Source organism: Cryptomeria japonica, chromosome 6 (genome assembly GCF_030272615.1).
Source record: "Cryptomeria japonica chromosome 6, Sugi_1.0, whole genome shotgun sequence".
Taxonomy (NCBI): Eukaryota; Viridiplantae; Streptophyta; class Pinopsida; order Cupressales; family Cupressaceae; genus Cryptomeria; species Cryptomeria japonica.
In genome coordinates this window covers 394,847,874-394,870,925 of record NC_081410.1, presented here as the reverse complement: position 1 = coordinate 394,870,925, position 23,052 = coordinate 394,847,874, and the positions used below count along the sequence as shown (strand labels likewise).

The 23,052-nt window shown below is 36.6% G+C and overlaps 1 protein-coding gene across 2 annotated transcripts in view; it reads right to left on the bottom strand.

The window, feature by feature from the left end:
* The window catches only part of LOC131038313 (COP9 signalosome complex subunit 1), a 48,108-nt gene extending 30,462 nt beyond the window's left edge, over positions 1–17,646 (bottom strand). For both annotated transcript variants that reach the window (XM_057970675.2, XM_057970674.2), the window contains exons 1-4: positions 17,039–17,646; positions 16,386–16,718; positions 16,151–16,267; positions 15,953–16,038 (exon numbers count right to left, since the gene is read on the bottom strand). In XM_057970675.2, coding sequence (XP_057826658.2) covers positions 15,953–16,038; positions 16,151–16,267; positions 16,386–16,718; positions 17,039–17,413 — 911 coding nt within the window. In that variant the 5' untranslated portion in view covers positions 17,414–17,646. The remainder of the gene's footprint in view (positions 1–15,952; positions 16,039–16,150; positions 16,268–16,385; positions 16,719–17,038) is intronic.
* Between the last annotated feature and the right edge of the window lie 5,406 nt (positions 17,647–23,052).

The following is a 23,052-nucleotide window of genomic DNA, read 5'->3' as shown; positions in this document are numbered from 1 at the left end:
CTACCTCTTCCTGTTATAGTGGCACAAATTTGACATATAGTCAGAGCTGATATTTTTCTTTTTTCTCAAAGGACGGGAATGAAGCTATTTTTAGCCATACTTTCTCTTGAAATATTTGGTTGTAAATACTGCAATCTCCAACTTGTTTCTACAGATTCATACTCAGTTGAACAAGCACGAATGGGCAAGGAACTCAAATATCTAAGGGAGACCATTGGGCTCTGGGGAAATTGTCCTTGTATTGACTGTCTCTAGAGTAATACTAGGTTAAAATCCTAGGCCCCCAGTCTATGTCAAGGGCCATAACCACAACCTCTGCTGCCTGAGGTCCCATGGTTAGCAAGGACATTGGAATCCACAGCATAAAATGGTAGAATTGTATTTTTGCTTTTGTTGTTCATGAAGCTCGAGTCTTAAGTGAGCAACTAAATCATGTCAGCATTTTGGCTCAGAAAACTTTGAAAGTAAAACCGTCAATGAAATTAAAAAAACAGATACAAAAAAAGGATTACTTTTACAGGTAAAAGGATTGCAATCAAAAAATTATAATGTCTATAAGAAAGCCTAAAAAAGAAACAAGAATATAATAAATCTTTAATCTAGTCAACATCAATGTGCAGCAAAGAAATACTGATCTGAAAACCATAGATCTGATCTCAGGAAGGCCACCATCAACGATCTGAAATCTAATAAAACAACATGTTGATATGCATGATGGCTGTAGCAAGAGAACAAAAAACACATTAAATAACTGCTGCGAAGTAATCTGAAATTTCAGAAATGGACATGGAAATGAAATGGATCCTTCTATAGTCCACAATACCATGCGATCTCTTATTGGGTCTACAGATGGCTTATACTATATGGGTCTATTGTGCTACAAACAAGGCACTCATACTGTCAATGGTGTTTTTTTATGCACTATGCAACACAGAATAATATACTAAGTATTCTATCCTCTCTTGAACAAAATCCATGTTAAACTACGTGATCAAATGGGATGACTCCAAGGTTCCAAATGTCAAGTCTTGACGTGCTCTTGGATAGACTCAATTGTATGATGTGATTTTGCTAGAATCACAAGGTGGACTTGCGTTGAATCTTGAATGCTTGAATATCATTGGAACGTGAAAATTAACTTGATTGAAAAACAAGAGGAAAAAGGATGAGGGTTGAGAAAGCTAATCTAGCCCTAGGAATGTAAGAGCAATGGACAATCTTTGGTGAAACTCTACTAGACTTTGCTTTGCATGCAAAGCAACAACTCCACAAAGTTTAGTACAATCTCCTAACTCCACAAAGTTTAGTACAATCTCCTAAGGTAAGTGTATGATGTTCAAATCACTACCACCGTCATAGACACCATCAAGACGATGCATATCAATGAACAAGAAGTTAAGCTTGGCTAACATGGATCCAATTGACTACGCAAGGCACTTTACAATCAGCAAGGTGTTAGTAGTATGGATGTACGAATTTCAGCATTAATCATGCACAAAGTTCTTCCATTCATCTAAACAATATGAAAATTAAATGAGAAGCAATGACCATGAAAATTGCTGAATCAACACATAAAGTTCATCATATCTTCAATGAAATTAATATGCTGCTTACAACAAAGTCTTGGCAACAATCTTTGTCTTCTCTTCCAACTCTAATCTAACGGTCTACTAATAATCTACCTGCTATTCACTATTCTTGAACTATCAACTATTAACCTTTACAAATGAAATAAGTAGAGCCTTATATAGTTCTCTCATTACAATGAAGGGCTAGGATCAAAAACTCATCAATGGCCAAGATTGAAAATAGAAACCCTAATTAGGGTTTGTTACACCCATTACAAAGCATTTAATGCTTGACCAATGATAGATTTACAATAAAATGGACACATGTCCATCATGAAATATTTGACCAATAGATGGTGAGGGTAGGTGCATCAAACTTTGTGCACATGTGGTAGTTATCTACCTTGATGGATGAGCCAAGTGCATTGAACTTGGACACCTTTTCATGGAATAATGTGATTGGATAAGTAATGACTGGGCGCCAACTCAACTAGTTGATCTTTGTAACTCAACACAAGTTGATGGTGATTGAAGCATATCTCTTGATACTCAACATTTCCAAGCACCTGCAGTGATGATGACTTTGCTCAAGTCGATCCTCTAACTTTGATTAACTCTTTTGAAACCATCTCCTGTCTTGATCACCTCTGCCCTGGAGCTTCCATCTTGCTATACTAGTAATGATTCTTGGATTTCTCAAGGAAATTCAAGATTATTAAAATCCTCTTCATTTAGCACGTGCACTATCATGTTTGCTCTTGTGAATCTTGTGCTTCCTTGAACTCGGAACACTTCTATGTGATGAAATCTCTCTCTTTATTAAGCAAGCTGACATCCTCATGTTGCATATACCTCTTTAGCTTGAAGTGTAATGTTGAAAGAATGAGGTATGTGTGTTAAGTACCTTGAATGCTACACCCTATACTTGCTTTATAGTGTCTTTCTTTGTGATGGAAGTCATCCTATCTGCTGCCTTGTATGAGCTTGAGACTTAGATTGTTGCAATGTCTTGGACCCTCCTTCATATGCCGAAGTCTCAAACGGTGTGACCTTGATGTTGTATGTGAGCTGATGAGCCTTCATCTTGGACTTGATTCCTTGCATGTCCTCATCCTATTCAAGGGATGAAGTTCATTCTTCCTTGCGTCCGTAACCTGAAAAGAAAACAACCTTGATCAAGATGTAGAAGAGGACAACTTCATTCTTCAAATTTGTAAATGATTTCCCTTTGTTTGATCTCTGATTTCATCTTTAAAGTTTGATTCTGATTTTGCAAGTCTGATTTTCACTATTTTTTGACCTAATTCTCATCAATTTGAGGATGATTTTGTCTCAGGCCTGATTTATGTCTGATTAGCATTGGTTTCAGGTGGCAAAGGAAGTTTGTGGATCTCATAGGGCAAAGGAAGTAACTTCTTCCTTCCATTACCAGCAACCTCACCAATCTTGAGACAACAATAACTTCCAGAACCTTAAGCACTTTCTCCAACCAGCATTCAACTCCCCAAAACTAGAACACATCCTACCTGATTGGACTTTTAGGGAGGCATTGACAGTGACCTCAGGCTTGATCACGGATCTGACCAAGCAAAGGAAGAGCCTCAATCATGGATTTGAATGAGCACTGACAGCACTTGATGAATTACTGATTGAATTCTTACTCAATTCGCTCCCTCACTTGCCTTGGATCAGAATTTCATAGCCTTTTAGGGATGCTGAAGCATGGTCGGAGATATCACTAGGAAAAGGAAGTGCATCAAAGGAAGTTCGCTGATTTGGGAGGTCAAAGATAGTCGCTGATTTGGAAGGGCAAAGGAAGAGCTTTTGAGGTGTCAATACAACTTACTCAACTAACATATAAAGGTGCTTCCTTTCATTCTCAGCAGATCCTACGCATTCCAAACATCATATCCTTCCAAATCTCTAGAGTATTGACCTCAAAAACGTTAAACTCACCAAGAATAAGACATGTTCTTACCTGATCGGACAAGGGGGCAAAGGAAGTAGGCTCAAGATGGATCAGGGATCTAAGAGGTCAAAGGAAGTGCATGAGAGCTGATCGGACCCTTGACTAGGCAAAGGAAGTGATGTCAATGCCTTGGTTGGGCAAAGGAAGTGATGGGTCAAGGTTTTGGGGGGTCAAAGAAAATGACGTCAAGTGTTCAATTTGCTCATGCAACTACCTTGCCTTAAACCGATTCAAGATTGTTTAAGCCTTGACCTGTCCTCCCTTCAAGCATTCCAATCTCCTTTAACAATTCTTCATGATCGAACTCAGCACTTCATCCAATGATGATGATCAAATGGAATGATCATCATATAATCATTCATTTCCTAAGCCTTGAAAAACCACACTGGCTCAATTCCACCCAAAGGGAGAGAAACATGACCTCATCACCTCTTGTCAACCTAGGACACTATACATCCTCGAGTTAAAGGTTAACACCAAGAGACACTACCAGGCAACTAAACTAAGACAACTAACCTAGAAAGTGAAAAAAGGTGGATGTGTGAAAACGTCACAACATCTAGCACTCCGGAAAATTCAACCCAACCTATCAAGAGACTAGGAAACATACTCAAGTTGGAAGAAGAATCCCGAACCAAATCAAGATACTTAGTCTTCGATTACCCATGTGTGTGCAAATGTATTCATTCCAATTCATACTAACAATGTGACTCTTAGAATCCATCATGACTAGCTACGTGGTTATCCAAACTTCATAAGCATCCAAGATAGAGCCTCGCTGCCAACAAGCGTCTATAGCCTCAACGAGGTCATCGTTGTAATCTCAAGAATTGCTCCATTGCCAGCCAGGCATCCATAGCCCCGATGGAGTTATTCGCAAAGCCAAACACTTTGATATTTCATTCTTTTTCATTTTCTCTCTTTTCTTGATTTTTCTTTTCTTGCTCATTTTCTCTTTCTTTTGATACTGCTTTATTTTCACATATTTTCCACACTGACTCATAAGCAGTGAAGCTCGCATGGGTTTGAGAATAACAATGGTGTTGAAGCAAGATTTAAGATTTTTCACAAGCCACGACTTCACCTAAGAAACCACAATGACTTCGAGCAATAGATTAAGCGTGTAAAATATAGTAATTGAAAGATGTCGGTATCAGGACACAATAAGTGGCTTCCTTCCAAGTTGAGCATAAATCCTAACCAAATGATGAAACTAGAGAGGAACAACCTCGGGTTCTAAGGCACTTCATAAATAGATATCTAGGAAATGGACCGAACATAAGATCTAATATCTTGCTAGCATATGAGAAAATGACACAAACGCCTTTCTCACAAATAAAGGCTCCCACTTAGGACACCTAAACTAAACAACCCACTGACCAAAGCAAACTAAAATTTAAGGCAAACTAAACTAAAGCAAGCAAACAACTAAACTACTTGAGCCACCTAGGATCATGAGTCAAATGACTCGAGGCAAATCAAAAACTTGGCTCAACCAAAACCTCTAAACCAAAGCATGCAAAAAGAAAACCTAGTCTAAACTAAGTTATATACAAGATTCCTAGAGCGGACATGACTCAAAGAGGCTAAATATGTACATGACTTTGAATGATTTCTCAAGATATGCAGCATGAGCATGGCAACATTGATAGTTCAAAGTTGCGCAAACTCATCTTTAAACTCAGAATGGTAGGCTCTCTCAATGCATTTCTCATATTCAATCAGTTTCTCACGGAAGAAAATCAATTGAGGCAACTCATCAGGCCCATGGTTAATCCAAATGCAAGTTGCTTTCCCAAAACCCCCATAATCAAAATCATAATAACTTCCAAAGCTAGGATTAAGGAAAGAGACAACCTGATGTTGCTCGTGTTCAAATGCAAACTCTTGCTCAAATGGAGATGCTTGCTTGCCATTCACCAATGCATCACAAGAAGAGAGACCGTCAACTGCTTCAGGAGGTCACCATTGGTGATGGATCATTCCACTAGCATCTTTGATATGCAAATTCTCACTTGCTAGTTCTTCTTCAATCCTTAGGAATGGAAGTAGCGCAACCTTGAATTGCTCTTTACTCTTCACTTCTGTGGTGACAACAAGTTCAATATCTTGCATAAATCTTGCATAAACCATGCATCCTTATGAAACTCCATAAGCATACCTTTGAAAATGAGTCTCCTTAAGTGACTAATCATCAAAAATTTCCTTTGGTGGTTGCTCAAACACTGACATTGATGGTAGCACCCCATCAAAGTGCTCTTCGCTCTCTAACTCTATTTGTTCACCTTCAAGGAAGCTTGAAAGTTCTTTATTTGATTCTTCTTCTTGTAGCAGGGATGAACACTCACCAAGGATGTCGTCCTCTTGAATAGGTGGTAAATGCTCGCTTCTTTGTTTTTGAAATGATGAAGCATCTAGTGATAGCGGATCAAGATGATACTTCAAGTCACCTATGTCTTGTGTTATATTTTCGCTCTCAATTTCTTGATGATCTTCACAAGTATCCACATTTTATAGAACTTCATGTCTTAGTGTCTCCACACATTGGTCTTTGCTTGCTATCATCTTGGTGGCTTGAACATCTTCCGCTGCTTCTTTGACTTCCTTAGATACAAGGTAGGCAAAGCTATCACTCACTGTAACACATTGACCATCAAGTTGAATCATGCTATTAGCTGGCCACTCTTCCAATAATGTTGACAGTGACTCCTCTTGTACTTTTTCTATGAGGTCCTTGAGCGCCCCATCGAATAGCATGATGGTGATGATGTCTTCTAGTGCCCCCTCAAATTGTTCTTCATATTTGGGCTTGCTTGTGATAACTTTTAATTCTTTGTTCAATGTCTCCATATGATTGTCTTCCCTTTCAAGGCCACTACTTGAAACTTCTTGCAATTCATTCTCAAGGATCTCCTTTCGTAGGATGAACGAGTATTCATCAAGGAATTCTTCCTCTTGAAAGGGATGTGAATCATTTTCTTCCTTGACTACCAAACTGACATCCTGATCATTATTTGTCACTACTGCATCAGCTTGAACGCCTTCAATTGTTTCCTAAACTTGCATTTCAACACGTTCCTCTTTAGGTGCACGATGTGGAGAACTATGTATTGCAATATCTTGATCATCAAGTAGACTTGTCTCATCAACTTGCAACTAGCTTCCTTAACTGTCAGGTGATGTAGCAACGCCTTATTCTTGTGCTCTTCTATACTCGTTAGCTGCGCGGTATGCACTCCAAGCTCTATTCATTCTACACTCTTCCCCAGATAGGATTGGCAATCCGAACTGGCATTTGGCTTGATTGATAACTTATTTCACCATAAGCAAGTGAATTCAGAGTGGGGTACATCGTGAATCCTACACCATGATGTTAGCAATATTTTTTCTAAGCGCAGTTCACCTTTCCAAATAAGTTGTCCTTCGATCATCTCTACGAATCTTGAAAGAGGATCATTGCTTTCTGGGACACTGAAATTGCTTGATTTTGCCTCTAGCTTGGGGACATCCCAAAAGATCTTTCCTTGTACTGTCGATTCCATCCTTGAGAAGAATGTCAAGCAATGCATTTCATCATGTTCATTCATTTCATGGATTCTACGATCCCCTGGCGATGCAAACTCGGACAATTGGGGTGGATGTAGTTGTGCATTCAATCTCCACCAAAGTTGAAGGATATCAACTTCCTACTCATCTTGGTGATGTTGCAGCCCCTCCATTGAGAAATCTTGAATTTTCTGATTTTTTTATTTTTTGGATTTTCTGGTTTTTCACATTTTTTGGATTTTCAACTTTTCTACTTTTTTTGGATTTTTCAGAAAAAGAGAAATCTTGCAAATCTCAAATTTAGCTTGAAAGCTCAACTAGCTCCAACTGCATGAATTGCTTCTTTCCTTTTGCAAGTCCAACTTGCAACCCAGCATTCATTCCCTTCCTCTTATGATGACTTTGTCGAGCATTGAGGATGACTCTCCATTGATCTTCCACTGGATTCACCTATTCAAGAGTTCGCATTCATGCATTTGTTGTCGGCTAATTTTGTTGAGCGCAAAGGAAAGTAAAAAGGCTTGAGATTACTCCTGTGTTCAAGCATTCGCAATGATCATCGCCCTCCCTCTAGCGCCAATCCTATTGATGGCGTCTTTCTATGCATTATGCAACACAGAACAAAATACTAAGTATTCTATCTTCTCTTGAACAAAATCCTCCCAAGTGCTAAATTGCGTGATCAAATGGGATGACTCCAAGGTTTCGAATGTATGGTCTTGACATGCTCTTGGATAGACTCAGTTGTATGATGTGATTTTGCTAGAATCACGACCTGGACTTGCATTGAATCTAGAATGCTTGAATATCGCTAGAACATGGAAATTAACTTGATAGAAAAAAGAGGAAAAAAGATGAGGGTTGAGAAAGCTAAGCTAGCCCTAGGAATGTAAGAGCAAAGGACAATCTTAGGTGAAACTCTACTAGACTTTTCTTTGCCATGCAAAGCAACAACTCCACAAAGTTTAGTGCAATCTCCTAAGATAAGCGTATGATGTTCAAATCACTACCACGGTCATAGACACCATCAAGACGATGCATATCAATTTAGTAGCAACTGAAGTTAAACTTGGTTAAGACGGATCCAGTTGACTATGCAAGGCACTTTACAATCAGCAAGGTGTTAGTAGTATGGATGTACAAATTTCACCATTGATCATGCACAAAGTTCTTCCATTCATCTAAACAATATGAAAATTAAATGAGAAGTAGAGACCATGCAAATTGTTGAATCAACACATAAAGTTCACCATATCTTCAATGAAATTAATATGTTGCTTACAACAAAGTCTTGGCAACAATCTTTGCCTTCTCTTCCTACTCTACTCTAACTATCTACTAATAATCTACATGTTATTCACTATTCTTGAACTATTAACTATTAACCTTTACAAATGAAAGAAGTGGAGCCTTATATAGTGCTCTCATTACAATGAAGGGCTAGGATCAAATCCTCATCAATGGCCAAGATTGAAAGATAGAAACCCTAATTAGGGTTTGTTACAACCAGTACAAAGCATTTAATGCTTGACCAATGATAGATTTACAACAAAATGGACACATGTCCTTCATTGAATATTCAACCAATTGATGGTGAGGGTAGGTGCATTGAACTTTGTGCCCATGTGGTAGTTATTTGCCTTGATGGATGAGACAGATGCATTGAACATGGATGTCTTATCATGGAATAATGTGATTGGATAAGTGATGACTGGGCGTCACCTCAACTATTTGATCTTTGTACCTCATCACAAGTTGAAGGTGATTAAGCCATATCTCTCAATACTCAACATTTCCAAGTGCCTACAGTGATGATGACTTTGCTCAAGTCGATCCTCTAACTTTGATTAACTCTTCTGAAACTATCTCCTGTCTTGATCACCTCCGCCCTGGAGCTTCCCTCTTGCTATATTGGCAATGATTCTTTGGTTTCCAGGGGAAATTCAAGATTGCGAAAATCTTCCTCCTTTAGCACATGCACTTTCATGCTTGCTCTTGTGAATCTTGTGCTTCCTTGAACTTGGAACACTTCTATATGATGAAATCTCTCTCTTTATGAAACAAGTTGACATCCTCATGCTCCATATACCTCTTTAGCTTGAAGCGTAATGTTGAAAGAATGAGGTATGTGTGTTAACTCCCTTGAATGCTATGCCCTATACTTGCTTTATAGTGTCTTTCTTTGTGATGGAAGTCATCCTACCCGCTGCCTTGTATGGGCTTGAGACTTAGATTGTTGCAATGTCTTGGACCCTCATTCATATGCTACAGTCTCAAACAGTGTGATCTTGATGTTGTATGTGAGCTGATGAGCCTTCATCTTGGAGCTGATTCCGTGCATGTCCTCATCCTCTTCAAGTGATGAAGTTCATTCTTCCTTGCATCCATAGCCTGAAAAGCAAACAACCTTGATCAAAATGCAGAAGAGGAGAACTTCATTCTTCAAATTTGTAAATGATTTCCCTTTGTTTGATCTCTGATTTCATCTTGAAAGTCTGATTCTGATTTTGCAAGTCTGATTTTCACTGTTTTTTGACCTAATTCTCATCAATTTGAGTATGAATTTGTGTCTCAGGACTGATTTATGTTTGATTTGCATTGGTTTCAGGTGGCAAAGGAAGTTTGTGGATCTCATAGGGCAAAGGAAGTGACTTGTTCCTTCCATTCTCAGCAACCTCACCAATCTTGAGACAGCAATAACTTCCAGAACCTTAAGCACTTTCTCCAACCAGGATTCAACTCAACAAAACAAGAACATATCCTGCCTGATCGGACTTTTACAGAGGCATTGACACTGACCTCAAGCTTGATCACGGTTCTGACCAGGCAAAGGAAGAGCCTCAATCGTGGATTTGAATGAGCATTGACAGCGCTTGATGAATTGCTGATTGAATTCTTACTCAATTTACTCCCTCACTTGCCTTGGATCAGAATTTCATAGCCTTTTAGGGATGCTCAAGCGTGGTCGGAGATTTCACTAGGCAAAGGAAATTCGCTGTTTTGGGAGGTCAAAGGAAGTTTGCTGATTTGGGAAGTCAAAGGAAGTTAGCTGATTTGGGAGGGCAAAGGAAGAGCTTTCGAGGTGTCAATACTACTTGCTCAACTAACATATTAAGGTGCTTCCACATTCTCAGCAGATCCCACTCATTCCAAACATCATATCCTTCCAAATCTCTAAAGTATTGACCTCAAAAACATTAAACTCATCCAGAATAAGACATGTTCTTGCCTGATCGGACAAGGAGGCAAAGGAAGTAGGCTCAAGCTGGATCGGGGATCTAACAGGTCAAAGGAAGTGCATGAAAGCTGATTGGACCCTTGATCAACTAGACAAAGGAAGTGGTGCCAATGCCTTGGTTGGGCAAAGGAAGTGATGGGTCGCGGTTTTGGGGGGTCAAAGGAAATGACCTCAAGTGTTCAATTTGCTCATGCAACTACCTTGCCTTAAGCCAATTCAAGATTGTTTAAGCCTTGACTTGTCCTCCCTTCAAGCATTCCAATCTCCTTTAACAATTCTTCATGATCAAACTCAGCACTTCATCCAATGATGATGATAAAAATGGAATGATCATCATATAATCATTCATTTCCTAAGCCTTGAAAAGCCACACTGACTCAATTCCACCCAAAGGGAGAGAAACATGACCTCACCACCTCTTGTCAACCTGAGACACTATACTTCTTCAAGTGAAAGGTTAACAGCAAGAGACACTACCAGACGACTAAACTAAGACAACGAACCTAGAAAGCAAAAAAAAGTGTCCCCCATTTGCAATGGGGCAATGTGTGAAAACGTCACAGCACATACCCTACCCCATGCAGGATTTGAACTTGTGACCTCTCCTCAAAGAGTACAAGTTCTACACCATAAGGCCAACTCAAGAGTACTATTACTGAAAATAGTTTGGACAAGTAATCAGCATTAGGTAGCAGAAGTTGAATCTGCAATTTATCAATAGAAATATGGCATCAAAGTATAGACAGAAAAAGATCTGGCTGCCAAACAAATTTGCATATTAGAGACTGGAGGTTGGAGTAAATACCTAGAATGAAAGAAGACACTGCCCAAAACCTCCAAAATGCAGAAGTGGCCTGAATGTGAGTCTCTGAGACTAACTGATATGATTCTATTATGGGATGTCTATTTACATAAGACAACCTTTATATATAGGCTAAATATAAAACAACGATAGATGTCCATTTACTTGTTTTTCAATTCTTTATACCCTTTACAGGTGGGTCTGTACACCTGGTTTTACTTTATTTATAGCCAATATTAGAGCTGTCCCAGCTATCCAACTACTTTTTTATTTAAATTTTACTTTCCATCCCACTTGCATATGGATATGACAAAACAAATAACTCTGGTTGAACTGTTATCTATATTAGATTTCTTCATCATAAGGTCAGTCTTCACCTCTAGCCATGACATTCACCAGCCACAACTTCTTTGGCAATGGATCAGTCTTTCTTTCTCATGACTATATGTAACGTTTGATAACTTTGAAGTACATGACATTATTGTTTTGACATGTTTGTGATTTACCCTCTTTTGGTTGAACCCCCTTGGTTGCTAGGTATATTTGTAGTGTCCTGTAGTGAGCTGTGAGAACCCAGGAATGCAAAGAAAAGTATTTTGCAGAGGACATTTACACAGTTGAAAATACAAATAAAATTTATGTATATGCCATTTTGGAATGGTATCAACTTTATCAAGAAAAAGCCACATACACACAAATTTGAAGTTTTCTAAGATACAAAAGACTGGAGACAAGTACCCCTCTTCTAACTTATTAGAGAACTAATGAAACTTGGAGAAGAATGGAAACAGATGCTTTATCAGACACAGATGGAGCAAGTTTTCAAGAATCCCTAATGCAAATATAACTAGATACGGCACTTATAAAAATACACATATATCAATTACTTATATATCCAAGGGCATATTACATAACAATGGAAATATTTATTTATAAATTGTATATAGTTTGGTTTTTATATGTTGTGTATAATATTTTTTTTATTTATTATATTTGTCATTAGTGATGTGAATATATGTGTTTGAGAGAAAAATTTATTTTGAATTTTTCATTTTTACAATTTTTTAATGTTTTTACAGAAACCTAAATTAGATGCAGTATTGATTGTTATGATACTATATATTGACATTATATGGCCCAAATATGGGCTCACATATGGATATATCAAAATACGGTAACCATGTTGTAAACAAGAGTATTGGATCCGTACCGTTACTTGACACATGGATACACATATCCAAGCAGGGAAGGGGAAGCATCCATTGGAGAGATTAGGAGCCCATCATGAAGCTGGCCACACTTCAAGGGATCAAACCAGGAAACTATCCAACCACACACAAGAATGTTGCAACTTGAGCAATGACAAACAACAAGATCGGAAAGCAATGCTTGAGAAGACTTGCTATGAATTGATGATCAATTGATATGATACAATGTACAAATGAGCTTGCTTATATAGGCAAGTGAGGAGGGAGTAGTTACAACTTACAACTACCCTGAGACAAAATTAAATGCATAATGCTGACTCATCTCTATCTAGAATGCCACCTAAGACAACTAACATGAACAATATTGAATGATTGTTTCATGTGACAACTAAGCTATCCTAAGTAAACTTAAGCATGTGTGAATAGGTGCTAACCAAGAACTAGTTAGGATATGCCCTTATTCATACCAAAACCCTTCCGTAAGTGCAACTTAGGGAGAAAAATTATTATGCAAATGATGCAAGACTAATATAAGATGCAATATACGGGTCCCAACAACTACGCCATGTTAGGTACCCATGCACAACTAATATCTCACAATAGGAGAAAAGGAAAAAACCTCATGTGGGACAAAACTCCTCTCCAAAAAAGAGATATGCAAGATATATACAAGTGAAGAATGAAGTGATTATGGAGGTCTCACATCAATAACCCCAAAAAACTACATCCATCACAAGAATACAATACAATCACCCCTCCTAGAATAAATGATTTTACAATTCCCAAATTTGTCAAGTGAACAAAAAATTACAAAAAAATGACAAGTTGGAAAAAAATAGCTTATGCAACTCAAGCAAAGCACCTGACTACGCAAGAACAGTTGGGAGGGGGCTTACAAGATGACGATTGATCCGCATTGAAAGTCACCAGTTTCGAAGGATATACAATCACCAAACAAACAACACTCCCAAATTTGCCAAGTGAGCAAAAATTACGACAATGACAAATTGGAAAATAATAGCTTATGAAGCTAAAGCAAAGCACCTAACTGGACAAGAACAGTTGATAGGGGGCTTACAAGATGACAATTGATCGGCATTGAAAGTCACCAGTTTCGAAGGATATACGATCACCAAACAAACAACACTCCGTATAATTAGCAACCTTAAAAGATGATATCAGGTCCAAAACAACTCCATATATTGTTGATGTCATTGCAAGTATATTGATGTCACTGTAGGTAAAATGAACTCACAGTCAAGGAGAAAAACAGAGTCACCTTTAACATTGCTCCGGTTAATAATTTGATGCCTTCAATTTAATATTGCTCAATGTGAAAAAATTCTACGAACTAAATATGCCAATGTGGATGTTTAAAAAAATTGCACCGATCTATAATTGAGTATCGATGCAGCCTTTAATATATCGCATTGAGCTAATAAGAAATTGCAGCCAATAGATAAATCTGCCACCTCTGTGAATACATCACACCAGCGTTTGACATATAATGTGGCCTCAATTAAAAAAACCACACCTCCAATGTGTCATGCGAATGAATGAGTAGTGGGCACTAATGATTATCACTCTCATGGATGTATATGCACCTCCAATAATATATCGCTTCTCTGTACTATATTAATGCCACAAACTAATAAGAAACAGCGCCTCTTCTTTGATAAAGATTTGCCTCAAGGTTAATATCGCTTGTCAAACCAATACAAAGACGCCTCCTTATGATCGTGTTGCTTCAACACGCAGAACTACTGGCTGTATATGATATCAAGCCAAGGTGAGAGGAGAATCGCTGAAAATAGAGGCTACGCCTTGAACCAATAACCACATCCACCTTTGTATGAAAATCACCTTCACAAAGGGAATGATTAAATTGCTCTTCCAAATACTGCAGGTGTGTATGTCGCTGCAACTGACAAACGGGAAGAGGACTGAAGATAACGATATCGCCACAAGAGTAATGACAGATTGAATGGAGGCGACTTCCGAAAATTCTGATATTTTTCAATGTCGAAATGATGTCGAATCTGCAAACTAGACTGTGAGAGATTGAATATTGGATCTCTATCAACTACTCAATTCTCTAAACGGAAAGGTAATTTGCCTGGACTACGCTCTAATACCATGTTGGAGAGATTAGGAGCCCATCATGGAGCTGGCTACACTTCAAGGGATCGAACTAGGAAACTATCCAACCACACATGAGAATGTTGCAACTTGAGCAATGACGAACAACGAGATCGAAAAGCAATGCTTGAGAAGACTTGCTACGAAAAGCAATGCTTGAGAAGACTTGCTATGAATTGATGATCAATTGATACGATACAATGTACAAATGAGCTTGCTTATATAGGCAAGTGAGGAGGGAGTAGTTACAACTACCCTAAGACAAAATTAAATGCACAATGCTGACTCATCTCTATCTAGAACGCCACCTAAGATAACTAACATGAACAACACTAAATGATTGTTTCATGTAACAACTAAGCTATCACAAGTAAACTTAAGCATGTGTGAATAGGTTCTAACAAAGAACTAGTTAGGATATGACCTTATTCACACCAACAGCATCTAGCAACTCTGGAGGAACCGGCACAACAGAGAGTTCCGTCACTAGGATTATGCACCATGGATAACTGCTGGAATTAGATTTCCTAGAGTACTAGAACTTCAGAATACTCAATAAACAAATCAAAATACATATTAATCTAGACAAAATTGACAAAAAATTCTGTAGACACCCCTAGTTCAGTCAGTGCATTATTAGCTTCTCAAGATCCTCTCCTTGCCTATTGGAATGTGACCCCTTTCATTTCACCTTACTTCCATTAAGTCAAAAACTCAAAATTATATTTACACAGCATTTTCAAGGAGATGCTTGCAATCTACTACCTGCATACTGTACTCAATGAACCCTAACCTTTAAACTAAGTTCCAATGAAAAATGCTTTTTACAAATCATAGTAGTCCAGCTTCACCCAATAAAACCACAAGATCTCCCATCTAGCTATTTAGTAATTTGAGGTTGACCACAACATAGAGTTTAAAGAGTATATTAAGTTAAAAATTTAAAATATCTTTAACACAACGTTTCAAGCAAGTGCTTGCAATATACTACGTACACAATCTGCCATTGTACCCTGCCATTACACTAAGTTCCAAACAAGGATGCCTCTTATAAATAATTCTATGTCAGCTTCACTCAATTAGACCACTAGATCTTCCTTCTTACTATTTAATAGTTTGAGGTTGACCACCTATAGGGTGTAATGACCACGTAGCACATAACCAAATTTATCATTCACAAGTTTCTGTACTGGATTTAAGAGCAGATACTGAAAATATCTTACCCAATTTATCTGTTTTAAACTTAATCAGAGATCTTAAAAATCAAATATATTTGACATGATAAAGTAAGGCTTGACATAAGGTTAGCCACCTCATGGTAGGAAAGACGTCTACCATCCAGACTCTAAAGCAACTAGAACCTTGGACGCCAAGAACTCATTGAACGGAACACACAGGAAAAATGAAGCATTTCTTCTAATTTATAAAATCAGACAACGGGGTTGAAAAGTGGGGAAAAAATGAAAAAAGATGAAATCATACCTTGAATAGAAGTCATGAACAAGTTCCCTTACTTCAGGCACCAGTTCCAAAAAATTCCGGAAATTACTATTGTCTATAACTTTATTCTGATGGCAGGGCACAGTCAAAGAAGGCAAAAGCATACTTTCAGCATAAGCAGCAAAAAATTGTTTTTTCACTAAAAAAGATACCAATATTGCAAATTGAAGAGAATCACACCTTAAGTTCCGATCTATCAAATGATGCAAGTGCGCAGAGTGCTCCATATGTGGCAACATCTTGTGGAGCAATAACCTCTGTATAATTGTTTCCAAGTTCAAAGCTTGTCTCCACAAACTGCAATCACATAACATTGTCCTCAAAAAAATATATTAACTATAACAAGGGCATAAACATCCCATCCACATGTATGTGCAGTAATTTTGGTATAGAAGGGCAAAGAAGGTGAGATTACCTTACGAGCAGCTAGCTTGTACTTGGAGGCATGGAGGTGGGCAAGTCCAGCAGCACATTTGAGCTTTGCAAGGAGGAGAGCGTCTTGCAGGTCAGGGGTTTGTGTCTGAGTCTGCTCAGCCTTACTGACATAACTAGAGACATGCATGAATTGCCCCATCTCGATGCTCACCAAGATCACGTTGAGACACATCTGGATTATGTGCTTCGATGTGGTGCAGTAATCACGAGTCCTCACATAGTTCTTGAATGCTTCTCCCAGCATCCCATGCGCATAGAAGAAGTCCCCAAAATCATTGTATCCCATCCGAATGCTCTCCTTTATTAGATTTGTCTGCAATCTCAAAAGTAACATCACAACCAATCCTCAGAACTGATACTCTAGCGGAAAATGGTCACAGTGACCAAAAGAAGGAGCGCGACTCAATTCTTTCCAGTAGGGTTAAACTACAACACTACTTAGGACAATTTCAAGAAATTTTAAGACTCCCCGTTTACAATTACCCAGTAAAATTTTTAATTTCTTCCGTACGTTAGCAATGATGTCTTAGTATGGTCTAGGACCGATCAAAATTTAAAACTTGTCCCTATAATTGAATTTTGTATTGAAATGCGAACATAGCAGGCAGTAGCAAGAGAAAGAGAAAGTGTTACCTTATACCCATTGAGTTCATTGTCGAGCTTTTCCTTGCGGAGTTGAGCACGGCGCTCGACGGCGTCAATCCAGTCGTGCTCATTGGCGAGGGAGAACTGAGAAGAGGGGCCAAGATTGGTCTCGAGCTTGTGCAGCACATCCTTCAGCAGCGCCGTATTGTCGCCCTTCTTAACCTCGTGGTAGGCCATCCGTAGGGCTTCCAAGCCCATGCTCTCGTTTCCACACCTATCCGCTATGAACATCAGCCGCATTATCTTCGTTCTCCCACTGTAAAGAGAGGCGTATGCCTCCACGTCCATTTGCTCACTGCTCATCACACCCCCACCGTTTGCATTCCCAACATCATTCCCATCCACGCCTTCCTCCCAATCCATTTTTGCTGATGGCGGTGCTTTCTTTCTTCAGACTTGTACACGCGAGTGTCAGTGTTTCATATTATTTTGGCTGCAATCCCTGTGTTGTCTCGCCCAATTTATAAGAGGCGAGATCAACAAAATAGGTGAATTTTTATCAAAACAAAAAAGTTTTATCATCCAGAACTTAAATTTCTATGAGACGGCAGATCCTGTCGTTTTTATTATTTTGGGAAGTGATGATCTTCTGTTTTCCAATTTGATATTAAAATTTATTTATGTGAATATCTTGACAGCTGGCTTTTGGTATAATTTATTTAATGAGGGGTTATTGGAGAGGTTGGAATTGGAAAAGCCAATTTGATCTGCGGTTTGTCCCATATGCTTTTGTTAGTCTAATGAATGTTAAAATTTATTATTCTGCTTCTTCTATTATTAAACTTCTGCATTCTACATTCTAAAAGCTGTGGATAAAAGTAGGTACTGATTTTTTTACCAATCTTTCTAATCAATCTCCATCCTCCTTTCCACTTATTTGACTTAGTAGTAGAAAATACAATTTTTATTCTAAAAAATATATTATTTATTTTATAATAATAATTAATGTATGAGTGATATGTTTTTACAAAAGTTGATAAATTAATTTGTATTGACTTTTATTTGAAATTCAGGAATATAAGTAATGTATATCAAAAGATATCATATTTTTTCATTATTCTACTTTAAAAAATTATTATATTATTATATTATAATTAGTATTAAATCATTATTATATTATGATATTGTAATTAATATTAAATTATTATAAAGATATGATTATACTATTCTTATCATTATATTTCTATATTCTATTAAAATCTCTAGAAAAATAAAAATAAAAAATAGTATAAAATTATTATTGTATTTCTATCAAACTTTTGAAAAGTAAAAAATCTATTAAGATTGCATTATTATTATATTATAATATTGATGGATGAATAAAACTAAAAGCAAAGACTCTTGAAATGGGAGGATGGCATCCAACAAGGATGTCAAACTTAATGCTTCTAGTTTTTGTTTACGGAGGTTTTTGCATCCATTATGTGAGTGTAATAAGCCTTCGGCAAAATTATTAGTTAAATTTATAATCGTAGATTTGAATTTAGTTTAGATGTTTAACTTAAATTTGATCCTCAATTTTTTAAAATTCAAATTTATGCCCAAGTCTAAGTTGACCACTTTCTACAAGACTTGGTAATTTGAGTGTAAAACATTATATTTATCCATTAAGGTGTTGTACCAAAAGACACACATTCCATCTATCATATGAATTCATCATCTCCTATCTGAACATTATATTGTCACTTAAAGTGCATTACATCGTTGTAGCATTATCGACTAATATCAACGTCTATGTGATAAGAATGTATTATGCATATTGCATAGCTACTTGGTATGTCTTTAATCTTATTTACACTATTGAATCGATACATGGAGTTTGACTAGTGTGAAATCCCTTGCATAGTAAAATTCAATAGTATCGATAGATATAGTAGGATTAAAAACCCATTATAGGTAATCTTTTAGAGAACATGAATCAAATTCATAGATAGAGATCAAATCTATAGCCACAAAGATCATTTCCACAATATGAAATTGAATCAAAGTAAAATATCAAAGCACCGTAGTTTCATAGTTGAGTGTTGGATTAGATCATTGAACACAATCCATACTAGAAAGTCTCCAAATCACACATGATCCATATTAGATCATTGGATTAGATCATTGAACACAATCCATACTAGAAAGTTTCTATATCATCATTGCTTGTGTTAATTACTATCTTAGCTCTAATATTAGGGTGATGTACTTATTTCAATTTATTTATTCTAGATGTATTTATGGGTGTGGATTTTTTCGACAACTAAATTGGTGAACCCAATATTTGAACCCCTATAGGATTTTTCCTAGGATTTTGGCATGTTATCTATCTCTAATTTCCTACTATTATTTATAATTTTTTTCATCTTTCATTTAAAATGTGATTGTCAATGATTGGGATTTGGATCCACCTACGCTTGCATTTTATTTATTTGTATTGATTAGGCATTTAAGTTTTCATTACCTGTAACTAGAAATTATGATTCTTACCCACCTACCCTACCATGTGTGCTTTAATTGCTAAATTTTATTATGGATGACTTTTCCCCTTTCTTATCTAAGCTAACTTATTGTGTCATTAAGCTTTAAGATTATACATCTTCTATGGTCTATGCTAATAGAAAATCAATTTCTTCAGCCCTACATTTGTTTGATTGATCAAAGGATCTTGATTCATATGATGTTATACCCAGCAAGAATTCTCTATTTGCATCTCACGGTACCTTCTCTTTTACATGTATGGATTATCCTTCATATGTCGATCTTGCTTCATTTTAAGGAGCCTATTGGTTTAGATACACATGTTTCACCTTCACACAAGGTTGTTAGTACCCCTTCTCTATGTATTGATGATTTATTTAGTTAGAAGATTTATGATGGTTTTTTTTTTTTCTTGTGATGTGGTTGATGACTATTTATTTTGTAATGAGTTATTTAATGATGGACATCTTTTTAAAACATTAGTGATATAGTTATTTAGTATTCATGGTGATATGATTTTGCATGTTAGATCAATTTTATATTCATATTATGTGCATATATATGATGATGATGATACTTTAATGAATTCATTTAGTGATACATTAATTTTTCAAGCTTAATAATGGTTTGATTTGTATCATGATTATTATGAAAGTAAATTTGATCAGAGATGAAGTTGCAAGAAATTAAACTCAAATTCTATCATGCTTCAATATTCTGCTTCTTTTTGTTTAATATGAACTACATATTTATAGGATTTTCATATCCTATATTATAGGAAACATCCTAAAATGACTACCTAATATATTGAGTTATTTCAATGACCCAAACAAACAAACCCAATTATTATACTAATAGCTACAGGAATGATGTAATATTCCCAACACCAACCACCTCCCCCACCCCCCCCAATATTGCATCATTCTTCAAATGAGGATTAAGTAGACCAACAATACTTGGTGACCAGGTTCTGTAGTTTATCATCTAATTGTTGAATTTTGCAACACAAAAGATTGCAACAAAAGCCTACAAGACTGTTGGGTGAAAATTTTGTAAACTAGAAGGGTTTACAAAATTGTAGTTTCAACCATAATGTGTGAGATCAAATCTCTCCTGACAGAGGGGAGGCTAACTTCTTATTGCTTGCTACCAAATAACTCTTGATTAGGAAATGAAACTAAACTTTAATGACTTGGATGTTCCTTTTATCTATTCCTCTTATTTCAGGATTGATGTTCCCCTCATTCTCTTATTTCAAAATAAGTTCTTCTTTCAAACACTTACAACTATGAATGGTAATAAATAGTAATAACTGATACCATGAGATTAAACAATTTAAGAATAGCCCCATGTAGCACCAATGCAAATTATAAATAAAGAGTTTGCACAAGCTCAAAGACTTTTACAACTCTTTTATAGAATAACTGACTAAGTTACAATATATAGCAGTACAAAGACTAACAAGTATATTAAAGCTTTAAACTTATAAAGAAAAGATAATATGTAGCTCAAAGACTTCAAATTCTCTTCAAATAAATTATTGATTATTATATCTAAACCCATAATTGCAACTCAAAGACTATCAAAATCAAATTTAAACTCGCTTTAAATTCAATAGCCACCACACAATACCTCAAGTTAAATTCAAGTTATGTAACCATGATGACATAAGAACACTGTAATCACATAATAAAATGCTTCGACTCAATTATTGAATGTGCAATTGTTCATTTTATTAACTTGAATTGATTTGCAAAATAAGCTCAAAGTCTCAAGTTTCTACACAAAGTGGCAAAGGTTTATTGCTATGCATCAAGATTGTTGGTTGAAAATTTTGTACACTTGGGGAAATATACAAAATTGTGGTTTCAACCACAACACATGAGTACAAACTCTCCTAATTAAGGGAAGGCTCCCCCTATCTAACTACAACTTTGAAAATAAAATAGGATGGGACAATAATCTTTCTTCTTTTTTCAAGAAAGACAGTATCCTTTTCTCTTCGCAGAAAAGGATAGAGATTGAATATGAACAACAGTAACCACTTTCAAGTGAAATAAGAGAAAGGAAATGAAGTTTCTTGAAAGCGCAAAGACTTTCATCACTTCCTTCGGGACGAGACAACAATATCGAGCTCAAAGACTTGATTATGTGAAGTCCTATCTACCCTTTGCTATACTAAATTTTACAACGAATAAAAGACAACAGCTCAAAGACTGGAATAATCTATTCTTTCAACACAAAGACAAGAACTAATGCAAGCTCAAAGACTTGCTGCTATTTCTTATCAAACAATATTTTTTCCTCAAGAATAGACGCAAGCTCAAAGACTTGCTGCTCTTTCTAGATATTTTCCTATTTTAATTAATCTTCTCCTCTTGCAACTCAAAGACTTCAAATCATATTAGACTAAGCTCCTTTTAGAAACACTTTGCATAGAAGAAATAACAAGATTCAAACTCAAACATGTAGCTCAAAGACTCAAAACTTGAGTAATTCTTCTTTATTATTCTTCAAAAAACTTTCAATTCACATACATAAGCTCAAAGACTTCTTGCTGTAAATTTGGCAAAGTTTTTGCTTGCTTTCCCAAAAAGATCCATATTACAATAGACCCCTCAAGTATTTATAGAAGAGGAGCCTTGAGAAAAAGGTGGGAGGATCCTAACTAACTTAAAGGATTCTCTCAACCACCAAGACTTATTCAATAACTAACTAAGACTTCATTAACTAACTAAGACTTAATTAACTGCAATCCTAATCGAACACAACTTGTAGTTGCCTTACATGTAATTACAAAAGTGCAAGTAATGTGTAACTTGCATTTTACAAAAAATATTTTTACATGTAACTTGTCAAAACAAAATTACAACTAAAGATTACAAAAGTGGAAAAAATACAACTAAGTGTTGAAAAACACTTAAGTTGCATTTTGTGAAGACACAAATCCTTGAAATTTCTAGATGCTCGTTTGTAGTTTCTCGGGATTTGGTTCATGGGTGTTCTTGGCAACAACCATGGTCTTCACAATAGTGTCATGACACTAGAGGAGCGCAGAATTGTTTTTATCCAGGATAGACTAGATTTCATGCAGAAAGACTTGGTGTTTCGTAAATGTCTGAATTGAAGCGGTCATGAATTGTTTGCTCCTCCATTCATTATGAATCCTCATTTGTAAATCAGCAAGAACCTCTTCTTCTAGAATCAACTCTCCATCCTGACTTACTATGTTACAAGAGGCCCTTTCATGATGTGAGACAATATCTCGAAAAACTTCACCCCGGAATCTCTTTGCATCACCGATCTCCTCAATGAGGGATTTAAGAACAAGGGCCTTGTTTTCCAGGAGCTCTTCAAATTCTAAGTACATGACCTTGGAAGAGATGATGGCGTGCTCTTGTAGAACACTCAACTGTTGTTGGGGCATGGTACGCCAGATTGTCAAACTTTCTTCAACACTTTCCAAATTCTTTTTGAAAGTATTAGAAGTCTGATCCAGTTTCTCCTCAACAGTCTCCAACTTAGACATCATCTGAAAA